Source organism: Onychostruthus taczanowskii, unplaced genomic scaffold (genome assembly GCF_017590055.1).
Source record: "Onychostruthus taczanowskii isolate IOZ18803 unplaced genomic scaffold, ASM1759005v1 scaffold42, whole genome shotgun sequence".
In the NCBI taxonomy this organism is placed as follows: domain Eukaryota; kingdom Metazoa; phylum Chordata; class Aves; order Passeriformes; family Passeridae; genus Onychostruthus; species Onychostruthus taczanowskii.
Genome location: NW_024501682.1, coordinates 6,152,988 through 6,179,267, shown reverse-complemented (window position 1 = coordinate 6,179,267; position 26,280 = coordinate 6,152,988). Strand labels below are relative to the sequence as shown.

The 26,280-nt window shown below is 36.9% G+C and overlaps 1 protein-coding gene across 2 annotated transcripts in view; it reads left to right on the top strand.

Annotated features, from left to right (window-relative positions):
* BABAM2 (BRISC and BRCA1 A complex member 2) overlaps window positions 1-26,280 on the top strand; it is a 162,571-nt gene that overhangs the window by 112,347 nt on the left and 23,944 nt on the right. For both annotated transcript variants that reach the window (XM_041413497.1, XM_041413498.1), the window contains exons 8-10: window positions 10,234-10,333; window positions 12,266-12,336; window positions 14,275-14,357. In XM_041413497.1, coding sequence (XP_041269431.1) covers window positions 10,234-10,333; window positions 12,266-12,336; window positions 14,275-14,357 — 254 coding nt within the window. The remainder of the gene's footprint in view (window positions 1-10,233; window positions 10,334-12,265; window positions 12,337-14,274; window positions 14,358-26,280) is intronic.

Here is a 26,280-nt window from a genome sequence, read left to right as displayed (position 1 = left end):
ATTTGCATTCATGGGAACAAAACAGACTTACACAAATTCCTGTGGTAAAGACTCTGAAAGGGACTGTAAAAACTGTCTGAGCAGATTGATATCACCTTGTTAAATGTAAGAGTTTAACATGGTTCATATTAGCTTGTCAAGCCACAGTGGCTGTGTTTACATGAAAAACTGATGTTCTCTTGCCTTGTGTCCACATGTGTATTTGGCTTACATAAAACCAGAGTGCACTCGGCCTCCTGGAGCATTTAGCAGGAGCACCAGACCAGACTTGTAGCATTCCACATCATTTGTGAACATAAGATAAAGCCAATTTCAAGATCTGAGCAAGAATGCCCTTTAATCATGCTGCATACACATGGAAATCAGTGTCAGAAGCCAGATGTATGAAAGAAAAACATTTTCTCCTTTAAATTTCTCTCTCCCTCAGGCATTCTTATCGATGACCCAAATGCTCAACTTCATATCCAGAAGTTTTCCGGCATGTTGCTCCCATTTCATTTCTGAAATTTTTCTGCAAATTTTCTTGCCTTCTCAGTATGTACTTCTTGTTCTTCATGTAAGCTAATTAAATGTGATGCTGATGAAGCAGAGGACAGGATGTTTCATACAAAATATTTCTCCAGATAGATGAGATTCACAAATGAGGATTACTGTATGACCTAAGGAGAATGAAAGAAAAACTGCATGAGAGAAGTTTACAACACAGCAGTGTTTTAGCATAGAGGCAAAAAGTAAATGCTCTACAAAATGACTATGTCACTGGAAGTGTTAGGCATTAAGCAATATAGGAAAAGATTAACAATAAGAGATAATTACTGTAATTTGGCAAGCATATTAGGGAACATAAAATAAGGAACAATATAAGCAAGTGCAATCACAAAACATAAAGGGCTGCAAGTTATAGGAAATGACTGTTGTTCTTCAGAAAAAGGCAAGAACAGTAGGCAGGGAAGGCAACAGAGTCATAAGGTTTTGAGAGTCATTTTCCTCCTTTGTGATAGACACTGCTGGTTAGCTGGGTTTAGTACAAGTACTGGAAAATTACCTGCCATGTGAACAGTCACAGTGTAGTAAAGTGGATGTTATTGAATACATGGTGTAAGAGTCATCAGAAATTACAGACAGATACAGTGTATGTTTGTACGTGCAACTGATACTGTCTTAGAGCAGTTATTGATTTATGTTATCCACTTTATTGAAGGATAATAAGAGAAGATGTACATAGATTTGTGATAAATATTCTGTTCAACTGAATTGTTTGGGAGATCTTCATCACTAAAGCAGAGTGGATTATAAAAGAGTAGATCTGTATGCTAAGTGCTGTGAAGCGCTGTGTAACATACCACCCAGGCTTCAGTGCAGTGAGGAATTTCCAGGGATCCTTACAATAAATAAATCCTGGATTCTTTTGTTAATTTACTGGGTGCTTTTTTTTCAGTAGAGCATACTGCTCACAGCATACCAGCAGTCCAGTCTTTCTTTTTCTTCTTTTTCCAAAAGTTTGTAATTTCTAGCTTCTGTCTTCGTGCTACACCATTTTTAGTTCCTTTGACACAGCTCTTCCAAGGCATTACATTTTTCCCTTGAAGCAGAAGATCCAATGCCCAGTATTATTTTACTTGCTACTTAGAAGACCCTTAATATATTCGCAGTTTAGGTGGTTATAAATATATCAACAAAACAGGTAATGCCATTAAAGATACTTTTCTGAAGAACAGGAGTTTGAAGAATAACAGACTCAACTTTCCTCCTTCACAGATCTTGAGAAGAAGAAATGGGGAGAGGCCATTATTTTAAACAAATTCCTGGGTTTGTGTTGGTATCTCAAACCATTGCAGGGTGGAAAAGTTTAACAATTCAGTTAGAGTTGACTTTTTCTTCACCCAAAATCTTGTTTTGTCATAGTTGTGATGAGTCTCCAGCCTCTTTCACATTTGCTTTTCTTTCTGAGATGTATGCAGAAGAAAATTGAAGGAGATTAGGCTACATGGTCTTTCTCTTGTACATTTTTGAACTTCTGTGGAAATGAAAACAAAACAGGACTGCACAGTGCTCTCTTTATTACTTATCTGCCTGTGTTGCTTATCTTATCTGCCTTTTCTGTTCAGTGATGTTTGCTGCTGCTCTATTTGTCTGGATTTCTTTCTTACAACTTTTCCTGGTGGTTTGGGAGTTTTATTTGCTGTTATTTCCTTATTGCATTGAATTCTCTGTGAAAATTTTCTCTGACGTTTCTTTACTTCTCACTCAGGTCTCTCTTAATTTACTACCAACCCTTAAGAAATAAGCAAAATGCTTTGGAAATTATTCGTCTACATTGTAAGTGATAAAGGTTTAAGTCTTCTTTCTGCAATGTACATGCTTCCTACCTTCTCATTCAATTCCTCTCTCTGCAGCATAGCTTGAAATAGTAGACTGTGAAAGTTCTTTGGGACAGAATCCATGCCCTCCTCTTTAAATGGTGAGGCATCTTAGAAACTGATTCAGGGCTTCTTATATCTGTTTCCTGTAAATATTATTTAATTAATTGTTATTGAGTAAAAATATTTAATATTTAATATTATAAATTGAAATTAATACTAGTAAGCAGTATCTTTTGGGAGGGAAGGGGAAGGATGCACCAAAGTTCTATTTTTGATATCATAAGAACTGTCTTTAAATTCAGCTCTTCTGTCATTTGTTATGGATTCTCATTATTATCTGCCCCAGTTGACTGAGTGTAGTACATTTGTAATACACATTACTATTAGTGATTTTTTTGCAGAAAAACTAAGGGGGCATTAGTTCAGTAAGTTGTGACACAAAAGCAACAATTTTCAGAAATTTTTAGCCTTAACGAGAAGGCTAAAACTCTTTTTATAACCTGCAGAACTTTTCATATTTTCTTTTTGAATCTGTTGATAGCGTATTATGAAAAACAATTCTATATTAATACTTTTAAATAGTTTGAAATATATTGCTTTATACTTTTCCCTTTTATGTTGTCAGAATGAGTAAGTGACCATAATTTTTGTACCATTTTATGGAGTGATACTGTTGACACCAGTTAAGTTAACATGTACACTTCAAAGCCTCACTGACAATTTCTGTTGCTTGGACTTTTCCTTAAGTTTGTACCTTGAGGTCTGATGGAGGTGCCAGAGGGCAATCAGTAGTGCTGGGCTGCCTGCCTGCCCAGCTGTCTGCTGTGAGCCACCGGTCAGTTTATGAAAGTGGGTCCTGTCACCCAGAGAAAAAAGCAATGTGGTGCCTCTTGTAGGCAAAGTGCTTGTGTGCCCTGTGGTACCACTGTGTGACATCAAGTGTCCCATTAGCCAGGTAATAACTGTTATCCTCTTGTGGTTTTGTTTCTTCAGAGAATGTAAGATGTGAGGATGGATGGTGGAGTGCTCCCTTTTCCAGCACTAGCAGCCCAGGTTTTCACTCACTTAACACACCAGTAGAAATCTGGCAATCCCCTTTACGCAGAATGTTTCTGTGTGTAAAGATCCATTAAGCAAAGGAAAAATCCTTTCAGTCCTGATTTATTAAATACAGAGGAAATACTAATATTTTCAGACTTTTATGCTATCATACAGCAGTAAGAAAAACTTGATACTGCAGGAGTATCTGTTCTTTCTTCCTCTAGCTCTCAGTACTCAGAGAAGAGATGAAAAGAAACAACTTCTAATGTAATTATAGGGTTAACCATCTATTAATGCCGTGCTACTTATTTTTTTTGAGAAGGAGTAGAATCCTGGGGACAGAGCTTTTATCCCCACAAATCCTTCAATATTGAATCACTCTAGGTGTGGTTTGCATTTGTCTGATAGATTACAGTCTGCTAGAACCTAGAATCTGTACACTTAATGTAAGTCTCCTTGGCATCACCACTTATTCTAAAATGGCTAATACATTATAGACAACTGCTTCTTTCTTACAATTTTACCTGCAGCAGAATAGACAAGTTGGAATAACCCAAACATATTATTTATTAGCACTTACATATTACTTCATCCCACAGCTTTTGTACTAGTCTATTAATGTTATTAAACTTCCATGTACTTCAGTGTAAGCATCTGAACATTATAGGTGGGCAAGCAGAGAAGCAGAATGGTTGAAATTACATGTTAGAACATACAGAGTCAGCAGAAGAGCTGAAGTAAAGCTCAGTAAGTCTGACTTGCAGTTTTCTGCACGTTCTGTGAAACTAGAATATTTTCTGGTTTTAGTATTTGCTCTTTACAGTGATTATTTAATATTTTTTTCCAGTCACTAGTCAGGACAAGCTCAGAGGTATTTACTCTGAACTGCTAGTAGGTCAAGGAAAAAATGATGGTATCATCCTTTCAGCTCTAATGGCCAGATGCTGAGTCTGAGTTTGACCAGGATTCTTTCTTCAGATAAGTAGATTTGCCATGGTTTTCCCTCTAGGTCTATTTGTGATTGTATTTCTTTTTCCAGTACATTCAATAATATAGATGCCTCAGATTAGATCTCTTAGCTGAAATCATATATTTGGTTTTACCAGTATTATAGTAGAAGTAATTCAAAGTAAAAATTGTTTCTTTAAAAATAGAATGGAAATTTTTTTTTGACATGCTTGCCTTTGTGATAGATTTGAGTGGACAAGCAATATGTTAATTATGTTTGCTTTAAATGGACTATTACAGGAAGGGAAAGAAAATGCTGTCTCAAACCTAGACTGTCCAATTTTTCATTACAAATGTTCTGTTATTTTACTGCTAAGCTTTGTGTTGCTGATCGAAGCACTATCCCAAGGCTTCTGCCAAGCACCACGTTGTTTGTGTGATAGGAGGGATTTGGTTACAGTCAGGCAAGCCTGAAAAATGGTAAACTGACAGCAAATCTGGGATCATGGTTGCTAAGGCAGCTTTTGTGGTCACGTGCTTTTATTTGATGTGGTTCCTTGTGTCTCTTGTGCCAAATGGTGTAATGTACTAAAGTGATGAAACTGCAAAAGAAAAAAAGTCAACTATTTACTTCAGCAACAAAGGACAAAGAGAACAGGGAAGGAGATCAAAGCCCTTAACATGCCTCTCAAAATAGGAAAAAAGAGCAAAAAGAAGGGAATTTCTTTCCACATGCTTGAGGCTACTCTTGGATATAGCCATCATGAGTAATAAACCCTTTAAATGCTCATGTGTGTCTGCTGTGTGCTTCAGTTTCAAAATACAGCTGGTATTACAGAGAGTTAAAAAGGTAATTTTACCAATCTTGGTAAAATAAAGGGCTGTAGTCTAAAAAGTCTAAAGTCTACTTTCCATCAGTGGTACATGGATTTGACAATGGTTTAACACTGGCCACACTGACAGAAAAGCTCGTAATTACTTTAATCCCATATAAAAGGTCTTTCCCCTCAGAGGCAAATTTTTAAATTGTTTACATTTTCAAAGTTAGACAAATCTATAACTCCATCACTCACAATCATTGAACTTGTCTTTTCCCTGTTTTCTGCGTGTTTTGCAGAAAGAATATATTGGAGTTAGAAATGTTGAGTGCAGTCAATATTATGTATCAATTTCTTTTGGTATAAAGCTGTTTAATGCTACATCACACTGTATTCAGGCTAAGTATGATTCTTACAGTTCTGAACCTCCTCAGCCAAATACACATTTTCAACTCTCCCTAAAAAAAGAAAAACTCTTATCAAGTAAGGTATACTTTTAAGAGTATAGCTTTTCTGTTGATGTTCTTTTCTTGGTGACATTTGTTTCACAGAAAAGCTTATGCAGTTTTTGAAAATGAGGAATGGGAACAGGTACGGGGGGAGCACAAAATATACTCTGTATTATGTGTGCACAGGTCCTTAGCTGTAGTAGCATAACCTGTGTTAGCATTTAATTCTTTAAACTGTGATGTGGAGGATGGTCTGAAATAATCCTCATTTTTCAGACTTAGCTCAGAAGTTTTTCAGCAATCTAGAGAAACCTGCAGATTTTTTTCTCTTTGGAGAAAGAAGGAAGCAAAATTAATTGCAGGGAAGAGGCGGTGCTAATGAAGGAGTTTAGGGGAACTAGGCAGGCCCAAGAGCTGTAGGGAAGGGGGATAGGAGGAGGAGCATCGCTCTCTATATGCCTGTAAGTATACCTTGCTAAAGCACTCAGTCTTCTAAGATTGAAATTTGTAAACCCTTCTTCCCTTAATGAAGTGATGGGCAAATAACTGGTTCTTTACTGTAAATACTCAAGAACAAAACCAGTCACTTCTCTAAACTTGTGAATTAATGCTAAGCCATTTATTGACAATGATTTCTTGAGAAAGACATTAGAATTAATTATAAGTTATCAAAAAATGTGGAAGAATTTTGCATTTTGTATGTTGGCTTGAATAAATAGATGCATTGAGAGACAGACAGAGCAAGTCACTTGGAATGCACCAGTCAACAGCAGAAATGTAAACATACTCCAGCTATGCTTTCTGAACTTGTATTTCAGCGTGTCACAGTACAAAACTTCTATTAATGCAGGCTGACTGCTGCACTTGTTGAATTCAGTAATGAGTTCCTCACAAAATGCAATTTAATTCACTGACCATGGACCAGAAACACATTGTGACTGACTCTGGAAGTGCAGGAGGACAGGACCTTGCTGCAAAGGAGTCTCTGCTCTGTCTTAAAATGAGATGTATGAAGTTGGTTTGCAGAGCTGAGTAGGCTTAGGGTAAGAGAAAGCAAATAAAATTCTGAGGCCAACAGGTCTTTGTTCCAACATGTTTGTAGAGCCTTATCTCTGAGACAGGTAGATCTACCACGTATTTAATCATCATCTGGTACTAGTCAAAATGAAATCGCATCCCTTAGGACTGTTGCTTCATGAATTGTTAAAATTACAGGAAAATACCGGACTGTTAGAATTCTAGCCTTTAAAAAGTAGCAGTTTATTGGGAATAACAGTGTAAAAATCAAACACAATTCAATTGATTGTACTGAAACTAGCCTTACTCTGGCAGCTGTAAGGAAGCAATTGTCTGTGCTTCCTCATCATATCTCATGATGTTTCTTGTTTAACATTTTTTGTTGTTGTGATAAAATTAATGTGGGTTTTTGTTGTAGGGCATGTATAGCACTGATACTGAGAAGGAAAGCTTGATTGCACACAAGTGCTTACGATCCAAGATGGATCTATGCTCCAAGAGGCCAAATTATCTGGAAAGCAGATTTGACATGCAGCAATCTTTAGCTTGTGCTGATGAAATACTTTGCCAAATGGAATGTCCTTCACTATAAAAGGCTTCTTATAGCACTTTGTTTGGTACTTTTGCTTTTGATTGGACTGTGAGGTATCTCAAAAAGCAGCCTTAGATGTTGAACTGCATGGTGACATTCCCTTGATCATTGTCTCCATTTTGTATCCTTTACAGGTCCTTCTTTGGCATTGTGTAAGTCTCTTCTTTCTTCAGGCACAGGTTTATTATAAGTCAAATGAATTATTACATTCTCTTGCCTGTTCTCAGGGTTGTGATGTACAGCAAATATGTTCCTTTAACATGACAGGCATTGTAGTGCAGCATAGTCAAATCAAACTTTGAGCAATAGCTTCTTCACATGTTAAAAAATAAAAGGTAACTATCAGTTTAATAAGGCAGATGAATCTTAATTGCTGAATGCTTATAGACAGTTTTGAGATGGTCAGAGGCAAGGTCCTGTGCAAATGCAGTATTTGATTAAAATATTTAATAAGCAGATTCATGGACCCAATAGAGGGAACAAAGATGCCTGTGCACTCTTAATTTTCCCTACCCATAATTATTTCTACAGAATATAAATTATATATGGTACAGCTTTATTCTGTTTTCAGAGGATAATTATACTAGAAATTCCAGCCTTCTTTCTGTGGATGGACCTCTTTCTCAGAAACCACACCTTTTAGCACTCTGTTTTTCATTTGAGAAGGGCTGGATTTCCATTTATGTCAATACATTTTTATGGGAGGGCTACTTTCAAGAGATGGATAGAGGTAAAATGGGAAGCCCTTACTCACAAATCATAATAATTCAGCCTGGAAGATGTATTGTAAGCTGATTATATAGGAGTGAAAGCTTTTTTTTGCATGTGTAGTCTGTTAGAGATGACTTCTGATTTCATACCTGCTATTGTAACTGGGAGAGAAACCAGTAATTCCTGTTGTAGTCATCTGAGCATCTTCAGTGCTATGTCCACACTACAAGGGAACTTGAACTTGGTGTCAAATGAGGCAAGGCAGTATGCAAAGTGGACAGTACCAGTTGCTCTGTGTATGAGATTGGAGGCTTTTATGGATATATTTACATAATATGTAAGGAGTTTAATAAGCTGGAAGTCAGGGTCCTAAAATAAGGTTCACAACCCACTTTTAACATACCAGGAGGTCAAGTTTTCCAGTCTCCAATGTTACAGTTCGGTGGACCTGCTATACTTGCAATTTTGTAGAGAACATATTGTTTCAGAAATGTTCCAACTTTCTAATCATCTTAGTCATACTTCAGTGCTTTTAACCATCCACAAGTTGCAAAATTATATTCTTGTGTGAATAATTTTAGTAAGAGGGTAGCAGCAAGGAAACTGAATTCTGTTTTTAAAAATCCCATTAAATTCTTACTTCTGGAAAAGTTTGTTTGTTTTTTCTTATGTAGCTGTGGTGTACTCAGGGCTTTTTTATTTCATCATTGCATATGCAAAATCCAGACCTGCAGAACTGTTCCATGTGGTGAACAGTCTGCTAAACCCAGACTGTTTTGCCTGAGTAGCAGATTTCCATATACCTCATTATGAGTTTGGGTTTTTTTTTATTTATGTAGGCTCTGTTCCTTCAAAGGGATGCATGACTGTAGACCTTTATACCTACCAAAGTGGCTTCTTATCAAGTACTGAGGAAAATAAGAGGCCAGATCCTGTTGGAGAGTAAGAGACTTGTTTTGCAGAGAAGAACTTTTCTTTCTAGTCTGTGTAATTTGTCATGGAAACATCATGTAAACAGGAGACTACACAAAAGTAACTTAGGTCTTGAAGCATTTTTATGGTGTCCAAGTTGGTTCTGGATGGTTAGTGAATGATGTAATCCACAGTGTGTAATGCAAATTTTGATTTGGTAAGGGACTATAAAGAAAGATTTAGGTCAGTGCTGCTAGAAGGAAGTAGCATGGACTTTACCTAGTTGTTGCCTTATACAGCCTGATTTAAATAAGTGTTAGATCTTTCCACACCAAAGAAGCCATTATTCTGAGTAATAGCAGGTGTGCTTCAGTCTTCTGTCCTTTGATAGAGGCAAATGGTTAAGCTGCCTAAATACATCTCTGAAGTTACCTTATTTCTGTGAACTCCTGCCATTCAGATGTCCAGCATGTGCATGGACAGAATTAATATCCTTGTTTTTGTCATTTCCTACTGGGCATGAACAAAATCATAGACTCATAGACTATAATCATAAACCAACGCAGATTAGCAAGAAGGAGCTTATCTGGCCAAGCCACTCCTCAGAGCAGGGCCAGTTCATGGCCCCTGTTTTTCAGCTGAGCTTTCAGCACCTCCAAGGATATAGCGCCACTGAGCCCCACTTCAGAGAAGCCTCTGACTCCACCATCTCTATAATTTTCCATTAGATAATTAAAGGCATCAATATGCCTTCAACTTCTCTCCTCAGTATCCCCCCTCTGCAGTGTTCTCTGAAGACTGAACAAACCCATTTCTTTCAGCATCCTCCTTACATCATCATGTACCTGACAATCTTTCTGACTCACTGCCCCCTTGATTTAGTAGGTTAACATCAGTGTTCTGTGGGGAAGTCCAAAACTGGAGTCGATGACATGACTGATATTTGCATCTGGCCATTTATGACTCCTCAGTCCCAATTATTTTGATTATTCTTAGCTGGTTTGACTGAAGGTGGATTTTGGAATAGCTGAGGACTTCAGGTCCTCTCCTCCCCCACTAACAAGATATCTGAACTACAGTACTCCACATCCTACTGATGAGGGCTAAGAAACAGAACCTTTCACAATAAAAAAGCTATTTCCTGAGAGAATGTTTTGCGTTAGTGATACTCTTGATTTAAGTGGTTAATTTACAGTGGGTCATGGTATAACCTGTTTTTATAGATGATATCACTCAATAGTTTTTATTATCACCACAGCATAGAATATACTTCCTCTTGCCTGTCTGACTTCAAGAATAAGGAAAGAGGACTGTGCAGAAATAATTTTCAAATCCCAGGGGCTGTACATGTAATGTATTCTTAAATTAACTTATTTGTCTAGTGCGCTTGGAGGATCATCTGCCCTTCATATCCCAGCCTTTCCTGGTGGAGGTTGTCTCATTGACTATGTACCCCAAGTGTGCCAACTGCTAACAAACAAGGTAAGCTGCTGCAGCCAATCAGTTTTCCTTTCCCTTATGCACTGTACTGCATTTCCACAGACATTGTTATTCTTCTGCCAGGTATGCAATGCAAGGCCTACTTAGGCTGAACTACACAGGGAATACCTTCTTGGTAAGAGCTGAGTGCCTAAGCACGACATTGAATAGAATGACTCCTTTAGGTAAACAAGTGAGTTTGGGATCAGATCCTGGAGCAATTTTTTTCTTTCTGCAACATGTTACAATTTGGGATAAAATGTTATTGTATTGTACAATACTGCATTGCAGTATAATGGTTTTTAGTAAATACAGATGTGTAGTTTGCATATTATTGTTCTAGTTACAAGTTCTCATACCCCAGTCATTATTGTAGGTTTTGAGTACTTTCTGTGATTTTTCTTCTCAGATGTTTCCTCCAGATTAACTGAATCAGCAGTTTCTTTGGATGTTTATACAGTAATAGCTACTTAAGGTTGCTGAAAAGGTTGTGATCCAGTTAGCTTACTGTTTAAGCAAAAAAGAACGACTATAGTATTTCGAAAGTTTCTCCATTATTTACGTATAATTTTCAAGAAGGCCTAGGTGTCAACATTTAGAAATTTTCCTATTACAGACTTCCTATTTGTATATTATATTTACCTTCAATTGTCTAAATGAAGAGAATAATTTTATCTTTTAGAAAAAGTATCTTCAGAATGTGTTTCCATAATTATGTTGGAATCTATCATTAGAGTTGTTTTTGTTGTGGTTTTCTGTTTAAAATTACTTTCTGTTTTTAAAATCTGCAAGCACACCGAGCTGTTTTTATCCTTTCTTAAACAAAGTCACTTAAGCAAACTTATCGTATGTTTTCCTCTTCCCAGAATAACATTTCAGATCCTACACAAAGCCTTCAAAATGATCTTAATGTTTTATAAAATACAATGTTTGAGTTTATTCATAGAATTTAAGTTATACAAGACAGTTCTCAGCAAGGGTTGTATCAAGACTTTTTCAGTAATTTTAGGAAAGCATTTGCCAGCCAAGGAATTCTAGTATTGCCATAGCCAAGAAAATACTCTTCCTGTTCTTTTCAGTGAGGGAGAAAAGGTTCCTAAAATGCTAGTTTTTGTTCTGGAAAGCAAAGGAATTTACACAGGGAATCACACAGAGAACCATACCATAAGTACTTCCAAGTCACAAGTTGTAAACCAGATGTCCTTGCAGCCTGGTGACATATGCATTGGTTTTGTTATGGGTCAAACCCTGCTCACACTGTTCTCTTAAGTGACACCATCCGAATCAACAAGAAAACATACATGGTGTGAGCAGAATTTTGCCTTAAGTCTCCAAATTTAGCATTGTTGGATTTTGTCTGTGCGAGGATGGAAGTCTTTCAAAACCAGAGTGCCTCAGAAACTGATGCTCGCAGTTGAGTAGGTGGCTCCCTGAGTCAGCATGAAACCAGTGAAAGAGCTTAGTGTTCCAAAGATTTTGTTGGAGGTGCAGTCTTCACAAAACACCCAAGATCAGTTGTGCAAGAAATTTAATTTTTTTCTTCTCTTTTATAACGAGAATGTTATTTTGACACTTAGCTTACTGTCAGTTCAGATAACTGATTTGCCTTATCAGAGATTTCTACTCAAAATTCAGTAAGGCAAGGCTGAGCATTTCTTTCTTTCAGTCTTTGTCTTGTGGAGTTAAACAGTGCTTCAGTCTATGGTGAAATACTTCAGTTTCACTTAGACATGATTGAAGAGATTTCTTTATGAGATTCCAGAATTTGTTTTAGAGGCATTTTAAGCTTCTTTAGGGAAATGATGCTAAATGTAGGATTCAGAACTTCTACCATGTCAAACATAAATCTTCCTTAACAAGAAATATATGACAAACTGGGCTTTCAGTTTTTTAAATCTTTTTATAGCTCTGGATTTATTTTCTTTCTTTTTTAAGGTACAATATGTTATTCAGGGATACCATAAGAGAAGAGAGTACATTGCAGCTTTCCTGAGTCATTTCGGAACGTAAGTTTTCTTCTGATGCATATTTTTCTGTAGTGTGGGGGAAATTCATTTTCTGCATATGGTTTGTGGTTGTGTGGCTGCTGTCCACTGGATGAGATGAAATCTAGTCATTTTTCACAGAATTATGTGTACAGATTGTCTCTCTGTAGCAATACTGGAATGTACTTCAGTATTATTTCACTTCTGTCCAGTGGCCAATCTGATTTGTCTAGAAAATAGGTGATGATGGGAAAGGGACAGTAGGGATTTTCCTTGTGCAGAAGAAGTATGTTGGTTTCTGAATAAATTACTTAAGGGGTCTTACACTAACAGGCAGTGACTGAGGTGGGAAAATGGGGAAGCAGGTGTTGTTCCAAGCCTTGCAAGAGCCAGAAACCCCTGCTCAGAGTAAAGGCAGGGCTGGGAGACCAGCTGTTCCACCAACAGTCAGTACTTTGTGTCTCAAGAGAAGAAGCTCTTGGGTCATGTTGCAATCCTGCAGATGAAAGGTGCGTGGCAAGGCATGATGACATCTTAGCTTCACAAGTCAGGGCTACTGTGGCACTGTGAAGGGCTGGCACTTTGGTTTCCTGCCTAAATTGAGCCAGAGTCCAAGCCTTTGGCCAATTGTGATAAGGGGTTTCTGCTTCCAAGGGGTGATGTCAGTGACATGGATATCCAGGAGTCCTTCAAATCTCAGGTCTCTCTAGTGAGGTTAGGGAAACAGGTGGCTTCTAGCATGCATCCAAATTTAATACTGTCATGGTTTGACCCGGAAGTAAGGTTTTGGGAAGTTATGGTCAAACCAATCAGTGGCCAAATTTCAGATTGGCACCTGGTGTGGCCACTGGGGACTTGGATACACCTCTGAGAACACACAGGGGTTAAAAGCAGAACACTCCCAGAGAGACTTCCTCTTTGGAGTCTGGCAGGTGAGCAGATCGGATCCTCTCCCCCCCTCCCCCAGCTGTGTCTGGGTGGGGAAGGAGGGAAGGCCATGCAGCTTGAGAAAGGGAAGCTGGAGCCGCTGCAAGATACAGGGGTGGAGGAGTTTCTGGGATGGTTTGCACAGCCCCTCCGGAGAGAAGGATAAAGTAGTCGGGAGGAGAAGGGGTGGGCATTAGAGCCTGCTTTGTTCTGTTCCTGGGTCACATCTCACAATGACCATTTTGGGGAATACACCTTTCATGGAGGGCACTGGCACTGTGCCAGAGTCAATCCATGACAAATACAATGATAAATAGATAGCAATAACTACAACTGGATGTATGAGTGGACAGTCAGTGCAAGCTTAATCTTTATCAAGACATTTCCTTTTCTTCTGAGAAAACTCTACTATAGAAAGGGCCACATGTGCCTATATGACATCTGCATTGTGGTTCATGAGTTCTGATACAGCTTCATACTTGGAGAATACCATCTTCTGATGGTTGAAACTTTTAATCCATCTATCAAACAAGTATTATATATGGAATTTTTTGTTATGATCTCATGTTTTGTATTTTTTATATATACTTTTCCAAATTTTCAAATTTAAACTCTTCTCAGCATTCTTATTTTCAGTTTTACCCTTTCACTCACTACAGAAATGAAAAATAATCTTTATTTGAATAAGGTACAGGGGATTTGTGTATCTACAGTTTTTGTCAATTTAGGACTGCAGATGTGGTAGCAGGTCTCCTTTAATTGAAAAGTGTTTTTTAAACTGAAAATGGCCTTTCTTTGGGTTACAACCTCCAATACCCCACAGCATAATTAAGACAACTACTGAGATTAAAATTTTAATCTAATTTACAATTAACTAGAAAATTGTAACTGTTAATAAAAAAAGCAAATCCTAGAAGATTCTGAGCAAACAAACAAAAATAACAATCCCTGTATTACAAAATTTACATATTCATCATCCAGTATTTGAAGGTAAAAACTGTATTCATTTTTTTGTTGTCTTTTTGTTGATAGTGGTGTGGTGGAATATGATGCAGAAGGATTCACAAAGCTTACTCTGTTGCTGATGTGGAAAGATTTTTGCTTCCTTGTTCACAGTGAGTAACACTTTGCCTCAGGCATAAATGTCTATCCTCTGAAGATACAAGTTCAAAAGGGAAAATGTACAATTACAGGAAACAATTTAAAAGTTTTAGCTATTTTTATCCAGTGCTTAATCTATTTTTGATGTGACTTAGAAAACACAAAATCTCAATTGTATCTAGAGAAGGGGAGAGGTTGCGCACCAATAGTGAAATGTTGGCTTTACAGAATGCCAAAAGGGTCTTGGGAAGGTTTTCTGGTAATTTGACTCAAGATTGAGTTTACTGTTGTAGCTTAGCTTTTTAAAAGTGTTAGTGGTGAGGACTCAACCCAGGAATACCCAAAATCATCTGTAACTCTCAGAAATTAATGCATTGATAACAACTGTAAAGACACTTTATTTAGAGAAAATATATCACATAAGAAATAACAGCATATTGTCATTGGGATCCAAAACTTATTCCTAGACTGAAACTGTGTAGGCAAAACTGTCGTAACAACGTAGCTAGGTTTGCTGTTATTTAAAATTTTTAAATAAAGACTGTATTGCTATCAAAAATACATTCTTAATTTAAATATATAGGAATTACTCCATGTGGAAATCAGTAAATGTGGCTTTGATGCTGCCTTTTACATATTACCTTAAGTTTCAATTTTTGTTATTCCTTGTGATAAGGTGAAATTCACAGGTATCAAAGATACTTTGATCGGAGGAAATTCAGTCATGTAACTCTTTAGATTTGATTGTTACTCTTCGTATTTATATTTAAAAAATTTAAAAACTTAAAATTATTACACTGGAATGTGGGCGGCTGCAGCACTGGTGTTTGATAACATTCTAGCACTGGAGTCTTTCATATTTTATAATTTTTATTGTGAGCTAGCTTTTTATGTGGAAGACTCATGTTGTCTTGATGACATCATAGAAACTTGTCCCAGAGTTCTTAATGCAGGAAGTCAGGATTGCCGTTGTTCAGAGAAGTCCTTCACCCTGTGTTGTATTGCAGATCATAAAAAATGGTCTCACTAACCCCCTTTCCTTCTATGCCCTAAGACTAACTTACCACACACTAATGATCCTAAGAATCATTAATGATCTTAGAAAACTCAAACCTGAAATTAAAGCTCTTCCATCATGTTATTATAATTTATGTTGGGGGAAAAATATAATTGAAGTGGTATCTTTGGGAGAATTATCCTCATTAAGTCTTTACTTACATTTCAACTACAATGGAGAACTGGTCCCTGGACAATTGTCTTCTATGAGATGACACTTCTTTATGTACAGCCTTGCTGAAGATTTCCCACCTTTCTTACTCCCCAACATATTTGGGTTAATTTAATCAATGTTAAAATTCCTGTGGGTTTGATTTGTGCTGTGAGATAATATACCTTAATACATGTTGAATGTCTTAGATTTCAGGGGAATCAATATTCAAATTTCTGCTAAATAACAGAGCAAGTTGTAACTGTGTAATATTCATGGTATTCAATTAAACTGGCATGAAAGCTACAATTATAACTGAATAGTTTATCACTATGTATTAACCCTGTGGCCTTAGAAATCATACAGTGGCTTAGCTGTGTAAGCCATTGCATCACTCACTTGTTGAACAATTCAGTGCAAAAACATTTCTGGTCCATGCACTGAAGGATATTGCAATGAAAGGACCGAAACCTGCACTTCATTTCCTGAGTGAAGTAATGTAGGCTTTCATCTCCTAACCACTGGCATAACTATGTATATTATGGTTGAATATTTAGCAAGTGTCTAATAAAATGTCTGGGAGAGATAGCAATAAGTTGAAAACTGTTCTACTTTATATATTTACTATAGTATGTAGATGAAGTATTCACAGGAAAGTAAATAGGTCAGTATACAGCAAGCACTGTGGCACATCAAATGAAAGGCACCATAGTACATTTTGTTGGAATCTAAATTTTGGCATCTAAATTTTAGGTTTGAGATTGCAATTTAGGTGGGATTTATAAACACTAACATGAGTCCTATTTCCTTTAGAAGATGGGTTCAGAGGTTGCCAAAATAACTTTGGAATTGTTTTGCAACTGTTTCCATTGAGAGTTACAAATTTGTTTGGACACTAGGAAGCAAAAAACATTAGAAGTAAGTAGAAATTATTCAGAATAGTTTTATTGAGTAAAGTGGGTTAAAGAGGAGAGAAATAGAAAAATAGGTCTGAATTGCTGAAGCCAAATGACCTCAGAATGACGTCATATGCTAAAAAAAAAAAAAGACTGGTGCTGTAGTTATAGAATGAAGATTAGAGTCTACACATTCTATCTTAAAATACCAAGGAGCTACCTAGTTGCAAACTTAATCATTAGACTAATGAAGCTGCTGGAGTTATTATATTAGATCAAAGACTAGTCAAAGGAACTGTTTCTTTAGTGGTTTAGTTTTAAGAATTAATCAAGTACAATATAAGACAGAAGAAATAAACATTTAGAGAAGTTCATGCATCCACATGGGAAAGGAAATCGTTAATCAGACTTACTGCTTTTGATACTGATAATGTTTATGAGTAAGTCCCAGTATGAAGCTTTGTAAGTAAACTTCAATAGACTGCTCACTTTTCAATAGACTTTCTCTTCTTGTTTATAAATCAGCTATGATTAGTCTTTGGAGACAGATATTTCCTTGTATTCTTGTTCTTGTATACAGTTTATGTATTTATACCATATATAAATTATGGTATCAATTAGGTTGGCGAAGACCTTTAAGATCAAGTCCGGCCGTTGATGCAATAACCAATCAATATTAGTTGAAAACACAAGTTACATTATCTGTGCATAATTAAGAATTAAGTAGCATCATTGTTATAAACACAAGAGTAGAACTCTGAAGCAACCTGTATTTGGGATTTTCAAATATTAATTTTTATCTTGCAAGATCTTTAGGTTGTCAGCACTAAAGACATGGACAGAAGCTGGACCAGTATGTAGTAGCAAATGAAACACTGCTTGTGTTAGGGGTTGTTTAAGATGTCTTGAAAAGGACAAACATTAAACTAAAAAGAGTTTGTTTCACTGAACAAGTGAAGTATTTTAGCGGGTGGAGAGTGTTGAAGGCTGCCAGCATTTATATTTCTAGTTTGTTTGGGATCTCAGTCAAGGTGAAGTTGGTTGAGAACATTTGCTGGAAATTACCTTGGCTGACTGTAAGGGATTTCAGTTTCTGTGTGGATAATGCCACTGACCCAGGAGTTCCGAAGTGTTGGTCATGTAAAAGCTCGAGTTTAATGATGATCATTTGATGATCATTCTTGCTATGTGAATTCCACTGTCAGTAGCTTTTTGTCTACACTTTAACTTGTCTGTGCACTTAGGTGGTTGTTTCTGGTAGAGGATAGAGAGAAATAGAAAAAAAGGTCTGAATTGCTGAAGACAAATGGCTCAGAATGACGTCATATGCTAAAAAAAAAAAAAAAGACTGGTGCTGTAGTTATAGAATGAAGATTAGAGTCTACACATTCTATCTTAAAATACCAAGGAGCTACCTAGTTGCAAACTTAATCATTAGACTAATGAAGCTGCTGGAGTTATTATATTAGATCAAAGACTAGTCAAAGGAACTGTTTCTTTAGTGGTTTAGTTTTAAGAATTAATCAAGTGCTTTCAAATATAAGACAGAAGAAATAAACATTTAGAGAAGTTCATGCATCCACATGGGAAAGGAAATCGTTAATCAGACTTACTGCTTTTGATACTGATAATGTTTATGAGTAAGTCCCAGTATGAAGCTTTGTAAGTAAACTTCAATAGACTGCTCACTTTTCAATAGACTTTCTCTTCTTGTTTATAAATCAGCTATGATTAGTCTTTGGAGACAGATATTTCCTTGTATTCTTGTTCTTGTATACAGTTTATGTATTTATACCATATATAAATTATGGTATCAATTAGGTTGGCGAAGACCTTTAAGATCAAGTCCGGCCGTTGATGCAATAACCAATCAATATTAGTTGAAAACACAAGTTACATTATCTGTGCATAATTAAGAATTAAGTAGCATCATTGTTATAAACACAAGAGTAGAACTCTGAAGCAACCTGTATTTGGGATTTTCAAATATTAATTTTTATCTTGCAAGATCTTTAGGTTGTCAGCACTAAAGACATGGACAGAAGCTGGACCAGTATGTAGTAGCAAATGAAACACTGCTTGTGTTAGGGGTTGTTTAAGATGTCTTGAAAAGGACAGACATTAAACTAAAAAGAGTTTGTTTCACTGAACAAGTGAAGTATTTTAGCGGGTGGAGAGTGTTGAAGGCTGCCAGCATTTATATTTCTAGTTTGTTTGGGATCTCAGTCAAGGTGAAGTTGGTTGAGAACATTTGCTGGAAATTACCTTGGCTGACTGTAAGGGATTTCAGTTTCTGTGTGGATAATGCCACTGACCCAGGAGTTCCGAAGTGTTGGTCATGTAAAAGCTCGAGTTTAATGATGATCATTTGATGATCATTCTTGCTATGTGAATTCCACTGTCAGTAGCTTTTTGTCTACACTTTAACTTGTCTGTGCACTTAGGTGGTTGTTTCTGGTAGAGGATAGATGAGAAACAGACAGCATCCCAGCAAGAAGAAAATTTTGAAAGAAGAAGGAAGCAAGCAAGCAAGGGACCTAAAGCATTAGTTGGCTAAAAGGAGACTATGCCTTATGAGTGTCAGGCTTTGGGTAGGCACCTGCTTCTGGATTGAGGGGTTTTTGGTGGACGTTACCAAGACCAGCTTCTAATGCATTCTTGCTTGCGTATTGCTGCCTGCACACGTTTGTCCATCTTTTCAAGAAAATTTATGAGAAAAAAACCTTGTCTGCCTGAGCAGTGTCCTAAAAAAATAGGCCAAGTATTGAGAGGAATATTTACACTAGAGTGTTTCTGTGAATTTTTATCTAGTGGGGTGTTTTAACTTTCTTATATAATGCTGTTATTTTATTCTTCTCATTGTTCCCTAAATGAAAATGGGAATTTATGGCTCTGAAAAAAAAAATTTTTATCTAGTGGGGTGTTTTAACTTTCTTATATAATGCTGTTATTTTATTCTTCTCATTGTTCCCTAAATGAAAATGGGAATTTATGGCTCTGAAAACTAAAGGTAAAAAGAGAACATGACCATGTGGATAACAAGGTGGTATCTGGTCCTGTCTGGAAAGCAGGATAGTTCAGCAGAAATGCCAAGCATAACAAAATAAATGTTTCAGGAGTCTAGAATGAGAAGTTCAATGCTGATCAAAACAATCTGTAAATATTGTATAAGACTGTCATTTCATTCTTAAATGTGAAAGATTAACAAAGCCGCAGTGATGTAAAAGTGGCTAGAGAAAATCAAATTTAGATCCTATGCTTGGGAACAAGTGTCTTTCTTTTTGGCGGTCTTCTCCTCTGACTCAGTACTTTTAGTTGGTTCCATATATTTCTTTGAATTTGGTCTTGAGAATTTTTGAAAGCATACTCTGCCTGCAGCAAAATACACCGTGAACTGACCAGGTTTCTTCAAAACTTTGCACATTGTTTCAGTCACTCAGAACAAAGCATTCTCTCGGCCATCTCCTGTGTAGTGAAGTGTCTCTTGCTTGCTGAAGTCAATGAAAACTGCAAATACACTGCAGTGCTGTGGCTCAGGCAGTGTGATGGAAAAGTAGCCTGAGTCACAGGCACACAGGCATGAAATTAGGCATGGGCTTAGGCAGGGGCTAATCACAGGACTGAATTGTAGCATTTGGAAAATTAATGAGTCTTTTGCTGATCATTTTTCTCCATGGTGTATTTTTCTCCCTTTTTTCTAAGGGATACTACCAAGTAGATTTAGTTTGAAATTTTTATTGAAAGCTGGTAATTTTATTTTTGACATTAAGAGTGCTTTAAACATTTTGTTCCTTTGATTCCACCTTGGTTATTTACTTGTATGTGAGCCAAATGAGACTTTTTCTTATATAGGTATTCATAATGGACGCAAGTGAATCTGAACAGTGGTTTTCTTTTCCTCTTTTTCTGTTTCTCTAGGTTCATTTCATATCACTCAGGATAAGGTAGTTGTTGGCTCTTATTTGTAATTGCAGAAAAAGGGAGAATGGACAGCAGAAAGCTCATAAAATTTGGTATGGACAGCAACAAACAGGAAGCAACTGTTGTGATACTAATTAGGCTTTATAAGACTCTTATAGATGGCCTGATGCGGGTGGACTGGCAAGGTATTTTAAAATGTCATTTTGCTGTGGATATTACTTTTTTAATTTCTGAGAAACACGTGTGTTTGCCACTCTTTTAAAACAGTAGTGTATTGCTGCAGACATTAATTGATGTTCTTCTAGCAACTACAAGCACTTTAACAAATGGACTGAAAGGTTTTGTAATAACTTCTTACAAAATTGCACTTTTCAGAAAAGTGAACTGTTGATTTTTTTTTTTAATTTTCTATATATATCTAGAGTATGACTACTATGTGCCCAAGTATATGACAGATAACTAAAATTCTCAGAAAAGGTACCCAACATGGAAAAAGGATATAATCCTATTTTATCCACTCAATTTTTGAAAATAAATAATTAGGTCACAAAAAGGAATTGACAGAGACAGGACTTGAGTACAGGTTGTGGTGCTTATTCTTCTTAGTCCATGTCTGGTTTCTGTTTGCATGCTTTGGTAACTCACAGTTTTTTTCTAGGATGAGAACTGCGTTAAAGGTGTGAAATATTCCAAGTTCAAAATTGCTCATTATAGCAAGTAGAAAGCAAATATCTTGATTTCAGTCCAGAAAGAGTTGATGAGCTGGGGTTTCATGGACGAGTCCTGGGTTCAATACCAGGTCATGTTTTCAGAAAAGAAACAGGATGATACATAGCACCACAGGATTATTAGAGACATGAAATTTCTATAAATAAGAGCTGCATCAAGATAAGAAACATTTTCTGAAACATTCTTCCCTCCCTTTCCTTCTTCTATGCAATGACAATCACTTTGTCACCAAAGTAATTTTTTTCTAAGAATCTGTGTGTGACGGGAATAGTACACAGAGGCAAGTGCTGAATACTTTTTATGAAATAGATAAATATTATTCATTTTGGAATAATAAGGAATACACCTTAGTTTAAACATGGAACTGGTCACAAAGATGCATAAATTTCAACATGGGAGAAGGAGGGAGTGCTTAAGCTGCTTTTCTCTCTCCTTTGTCAGCAGTCCCCCTGCCTCATTCAGCAGCAGTCCTATCTTTTCCCTAGTCATACTTTTGCTGTTCCTGTAGCAGCTCATCTTGTTGTCCTTAACTCACATTGTCAGATTCAATTCTAGGTCAGCTTTGACGTTCCCTGTCCTGTCTCTGCATGCTCAGGGAGTGTCCACATCTCCCGTGATCCCTTTTTATGCTTGAGTTTTATCAGTTCCTTGCTCATCCATGTAGGCCTCCTGCTGGTAGTGTTTGCCCTCCTGCTCAGTAGGATAGACTGTTCTTGAGCTTGGAGGAGGTCATCATGGACTCATCTTCTCACCAGGGCCATTATCCCGTAGGAGTCTTCCTTGGGAGGAGCAAGATCTGTGAACAGCCTGAAGTCTGATCCCTGAAGCTTAGGGGTATGATCCTAATGTTTGTCTTGCATCATCCTCAAATGGTGATTCACAAAATGCACCAAAAATGGCTGGTGGTCTAGAAAGCGTGTCATAAACGAGTATGTTCCACAAAGTAGTTCTTTAGGTCAAAAAGCAGTAGAGGGATAAGCTTTTAGTATAAGGTGGCTTGAAGAGTAAAAGTGGTAATTGTGATGTTCAGGAGTGGGAAGATTCAGTGGGCCTGTACTGCATTTAAAAGTACCTGGAGTGGCTTAGTTGGCTGTGTGGGCCAGAAGGGATTACACTGGGTTGGGTTTTGGAAGCTGCAAGCCTGCAAGATGCAAAGGTTGGAAGAACAGGATAGCAGGTGTGGCAGCACAGGGTCCTCTTGACCTGCAGGATAATGTCACACTGACCACAGATGAGAGTGAAATAAGATAGTTTTCTTTCAAATCCCAGGAAGCATTTAAGACAGAAAAAAAACCAACTTATTTGCAAACCTCATAATCTTAATAAAATATTGGTGAGAGAAGACAATGGTTTTGCACACCTGCTTTTCAAGTAAAAACATGGTTTAGAAGTCTTCCTGTCCAGCTGGAAAGTAACATAAAACTTCTCAGCATTTATCAGTGTATCTCTGCTCAGAAAGCAGAGGAGTATTTTTTGCAGTGATCCATGCTTGTGCTAAGAAAGAGCAGGGCTTGCTTTTTGCACCCATAACAACTGCAACTGTATTTAAGTTTCAAGCTTCAAACAATTCAGATGGAGAAGAGAAAGCTTTTAGTCACATCAATCTCATCAGCACTTCGAGAAGTTACTATAGAAACTGTAACAGCAGAAACAATAAAAGGAAATAAAAACAGAAGGAGAAGGGAATGAAGATCTTTGAAAATTTGAAGTAAAAATAACACAAAATACAAATAGCTGAAGCTGGTAATAAGCCTCTTTCTTAATTAAGATAAATATGACTACAGAAATTAGAGAAGAAAAAGACCTGTGTAGATCATTATGCCATTTCTTTGGGGTCAATACAGGATTGTGAGATATTCCACAGGATATTTTTAGGAGGTAGTCCAGACTTGCTGTCCAATAAAAGAAGTGAAATAAGAGTATGATATAGGTGGGGTGGGCAATGACAAAAGCAAGAAGATGTTATAAAGCTGTTTTCAGATTAAGTTATAGCTCTATAGCATGGTCTTGGACCACATAGCTGGAAACTGTTTGAAGAATACCTTGATTTGATCTGTTACTTAGTTCCTCTGTAAAACTAAACCAGTTGTTAGATACACTGTCTGCAGCACATGACTGTAACTTCAGTAATTCAAAGTATTTTTATCACTTTTTTAAAAAATGCTGGTTTGTATGAAGGATGGAGTACTTAAAAAAAAGTTGCAGGCTACAATAAAGACATGGGATATTTTTACAACCATATAACATGCCTATGTTGAAAGAAAATCAAAACAATTGTAATTGTAAATCTAGTTGCCACTGGTGCCTAGATTGTATTATAGTTCCCATTGTCAGTGGAAGGAGAACCACAAGGTGGATATACAAACATCATGCAGCCCTCCTCAAACAAAAAAGGGTTACATTATATTTAAGAGACCCAAACAGACAAAACCAACTAACAAACAAAACAAAGAAAGCTAATTAAACAAATCTACTCTGTAATGTGTCGGAATAGTTTAATCCATCACAATTCATTGTTTCCATTTTGCCTACAGTGGTTTGTCTTTTATTGTTTAGTATTGTATATTCTGTTAATAAAATAGTCATTCCTTTTTTTAGGAGTATTTACTTGTATTTCTGTAGTATTTATTTGAAAGTACTTTGTACATAAGTAATCTTACTCATTTACTATACAAGTATTGACTTTGCCAATGGGGTGGATATTTCCCATAGCAAGGGCAGACCTAATTATTTCAAAACCAGCTGTGATTACCAACACACCCAGAATGCCATAAGTGTCTCAGCTAAAATTCCATAAACAGCTTTTCCTTTCAGATTTGAAATTTTGAAATGTTGATTTCAAAATAGCATCTTCCTGCAAAAAACCTGTTTTTCTCCAGAAGGGATGTCAGCCCTAATAATATTTAACAAATTCAAATTCCTGTGACTGCGCTCTGTTAACCTAAAGTCCCACACTAATGTCATTGATATGTTATTTATCATCCTTGCTTTCTCATTCCTGCAAGAATAAATCATCACACACCAAAGCAGGATAGCTGTGGCATTCAGTAATTTTTGTGTATTTTAAGCCAAGTTTCCCCTTTCATTTTTTGCCAGTAGAATGCAGGCCAAAGGCCTTCAGCACACACGAGTCCAGAAAAGATTCACTCGACAAAGTAGCCTGAAATCCTGCCCTGAGGAGCTTTGTGCTAGACACTACAGCCCCCAAAATGCTTGTGACTAAATCTATTCAGGCTTCTCCTTAGGAGCCATCATCAATATGGATCCTGAAAGGCCTTCTACATTGGAATTTTTATCTAAAAACTGAAGAAAGCTCTTTTTTCTTGAAGTTAGGTAAAGATTTTTCACCCATTGTACAGTCTGAATCACCTGTCTCATAGGAGAAGTCATGTCAAAAAAAATCTAGTATAAATTTTCTTTTGAAATAGGGCTTGAGAGATGTGTATGGGGAAGTGACATGGTATATGTATTGCCATGGACTTGCACTGAAAATTCACATGGGTCTCATCCACGTCATCACTACTGCAGAGCTTTAAGTTCAAGGAACTTTTCAGTTTGAGGTCATGCATTCAAATCCACTGTTTTTCCCGGCAGTGTGAGTTTAAGCTCTGCAAGTAAGGCAGAGAGAATGTGAAATTCAGTGAACCAAAAAAAGAACATGCAGAAAGATGATGAATATGTACTAATAAGAGACAGAAATGCAGTTCTGGAGCCTGGAATATGTGTTTCCTGTTTCCATTACTTACTTCATCAGAAGTACTTGAGTGCAGAGGCAGTCTCTTGCCAAAGCTGGATGATAAGTAAGGAGTGAGTCAGGGAAGTTTGGGAAGAGAATGGCTAGTATCAGGCTCAGATTCTTCAGTGTTCTCTGGAAATTTGAGTTTGGCATGTCCTTCTTGGTTTTCTGGTGAAATAATTGTAACAAAACCTCTCACGTGTCCAGTAATCATGGATTCTGAAGTATGTACTATGGCAATCAGCATTGGAAGGACTTGTGTTTAGCTATATAAAGTATTTTCTATTAGTCTCAGAAGAATTGCATCCCACGGCTGGTACTTAGCATCAGCAGGCAGGTTAACTGTTCTTCCCCTGTTCCTTCATTCCTGATCTGGAATCCCTAAGAAACCTCTCAACTCATGAATGTGCTGTGGAACCATTTTTTAAATATTTTACGTAGCTAACATTATTCTTATGATTATTACAATCATCACATTGAAAAGCTCATGCAGAAATGAAGACATTTAATTGGAACAAGACGTCAGTGTTGTGCAGTAAATGAATGCAGAGGGGGAGGGTCTGTCAGATGGGAGCAGCCAGAACAGGGTCTCCTTTGGCCAACTCTGTGCAGCCTAGGACCTTTTAGAACTGGAAACAACACTGTGTTATCCTCTGTTTGAAGGCAGCTACATAAAACAAGTATGGATTGAACTAAGGTTGTGCAGGCCATAAAATATTGTTAAAGTGGAAATCTCAACAATAAAATATCCAGATCACTCAGTGTTCATGAGTGCAAAACAAATTTCAGGTGCAATAAACTGCTGCAGAATCAAGCATGCCAAAGGTTAGTAAGATAACTAGTATGGCAGCATCCAAAGATTCAAATGATGAATTCAGTGAGTAAATGTTGGCTTTTGTGAAAACAATTATCTGGATTTATCCAGTGCCATACGAAGGATAAATAAAACTTTTCCCTAGGACAGATGAATAGTATATGGAAAAATTTTTAAATGTTACCGTCTAAGTGCTTTGAAATATATTAATGGTCACCATGCATTTCAAGCATGGTTTTGTTTTTCCACCTCTTTTCTCCAGCGCTTAAAGCTGGAAAGGAGGGCACTGTGGTAAACCCTTTCTTCTGCCCTTTTCTTCTGAGCATTTTTCCTTCAGAAAACCTGTAGCAGCATTGGTACATACTTTTTCTGAGACATTCCTTCCGTATTTCATATCCTGTTGAACAAGTCATAAAATTAGATGCTAAAGATACTATGTTAAAGCTAATAGGATAGTCAAAATCCACTCTATATTTGTTGACATAAGCTTAACAAACTAGGTAACCTGTTCCAGGCCTCAGATTGCTGGTTTTTAAGAAAATAAGCAATTCAATCTTACAGATGCATTGCTCAGTTTGTTAGTTATTAATAAAACAAGATTTTGGCTTTAAGGTAACTATGTTTTGAATATATG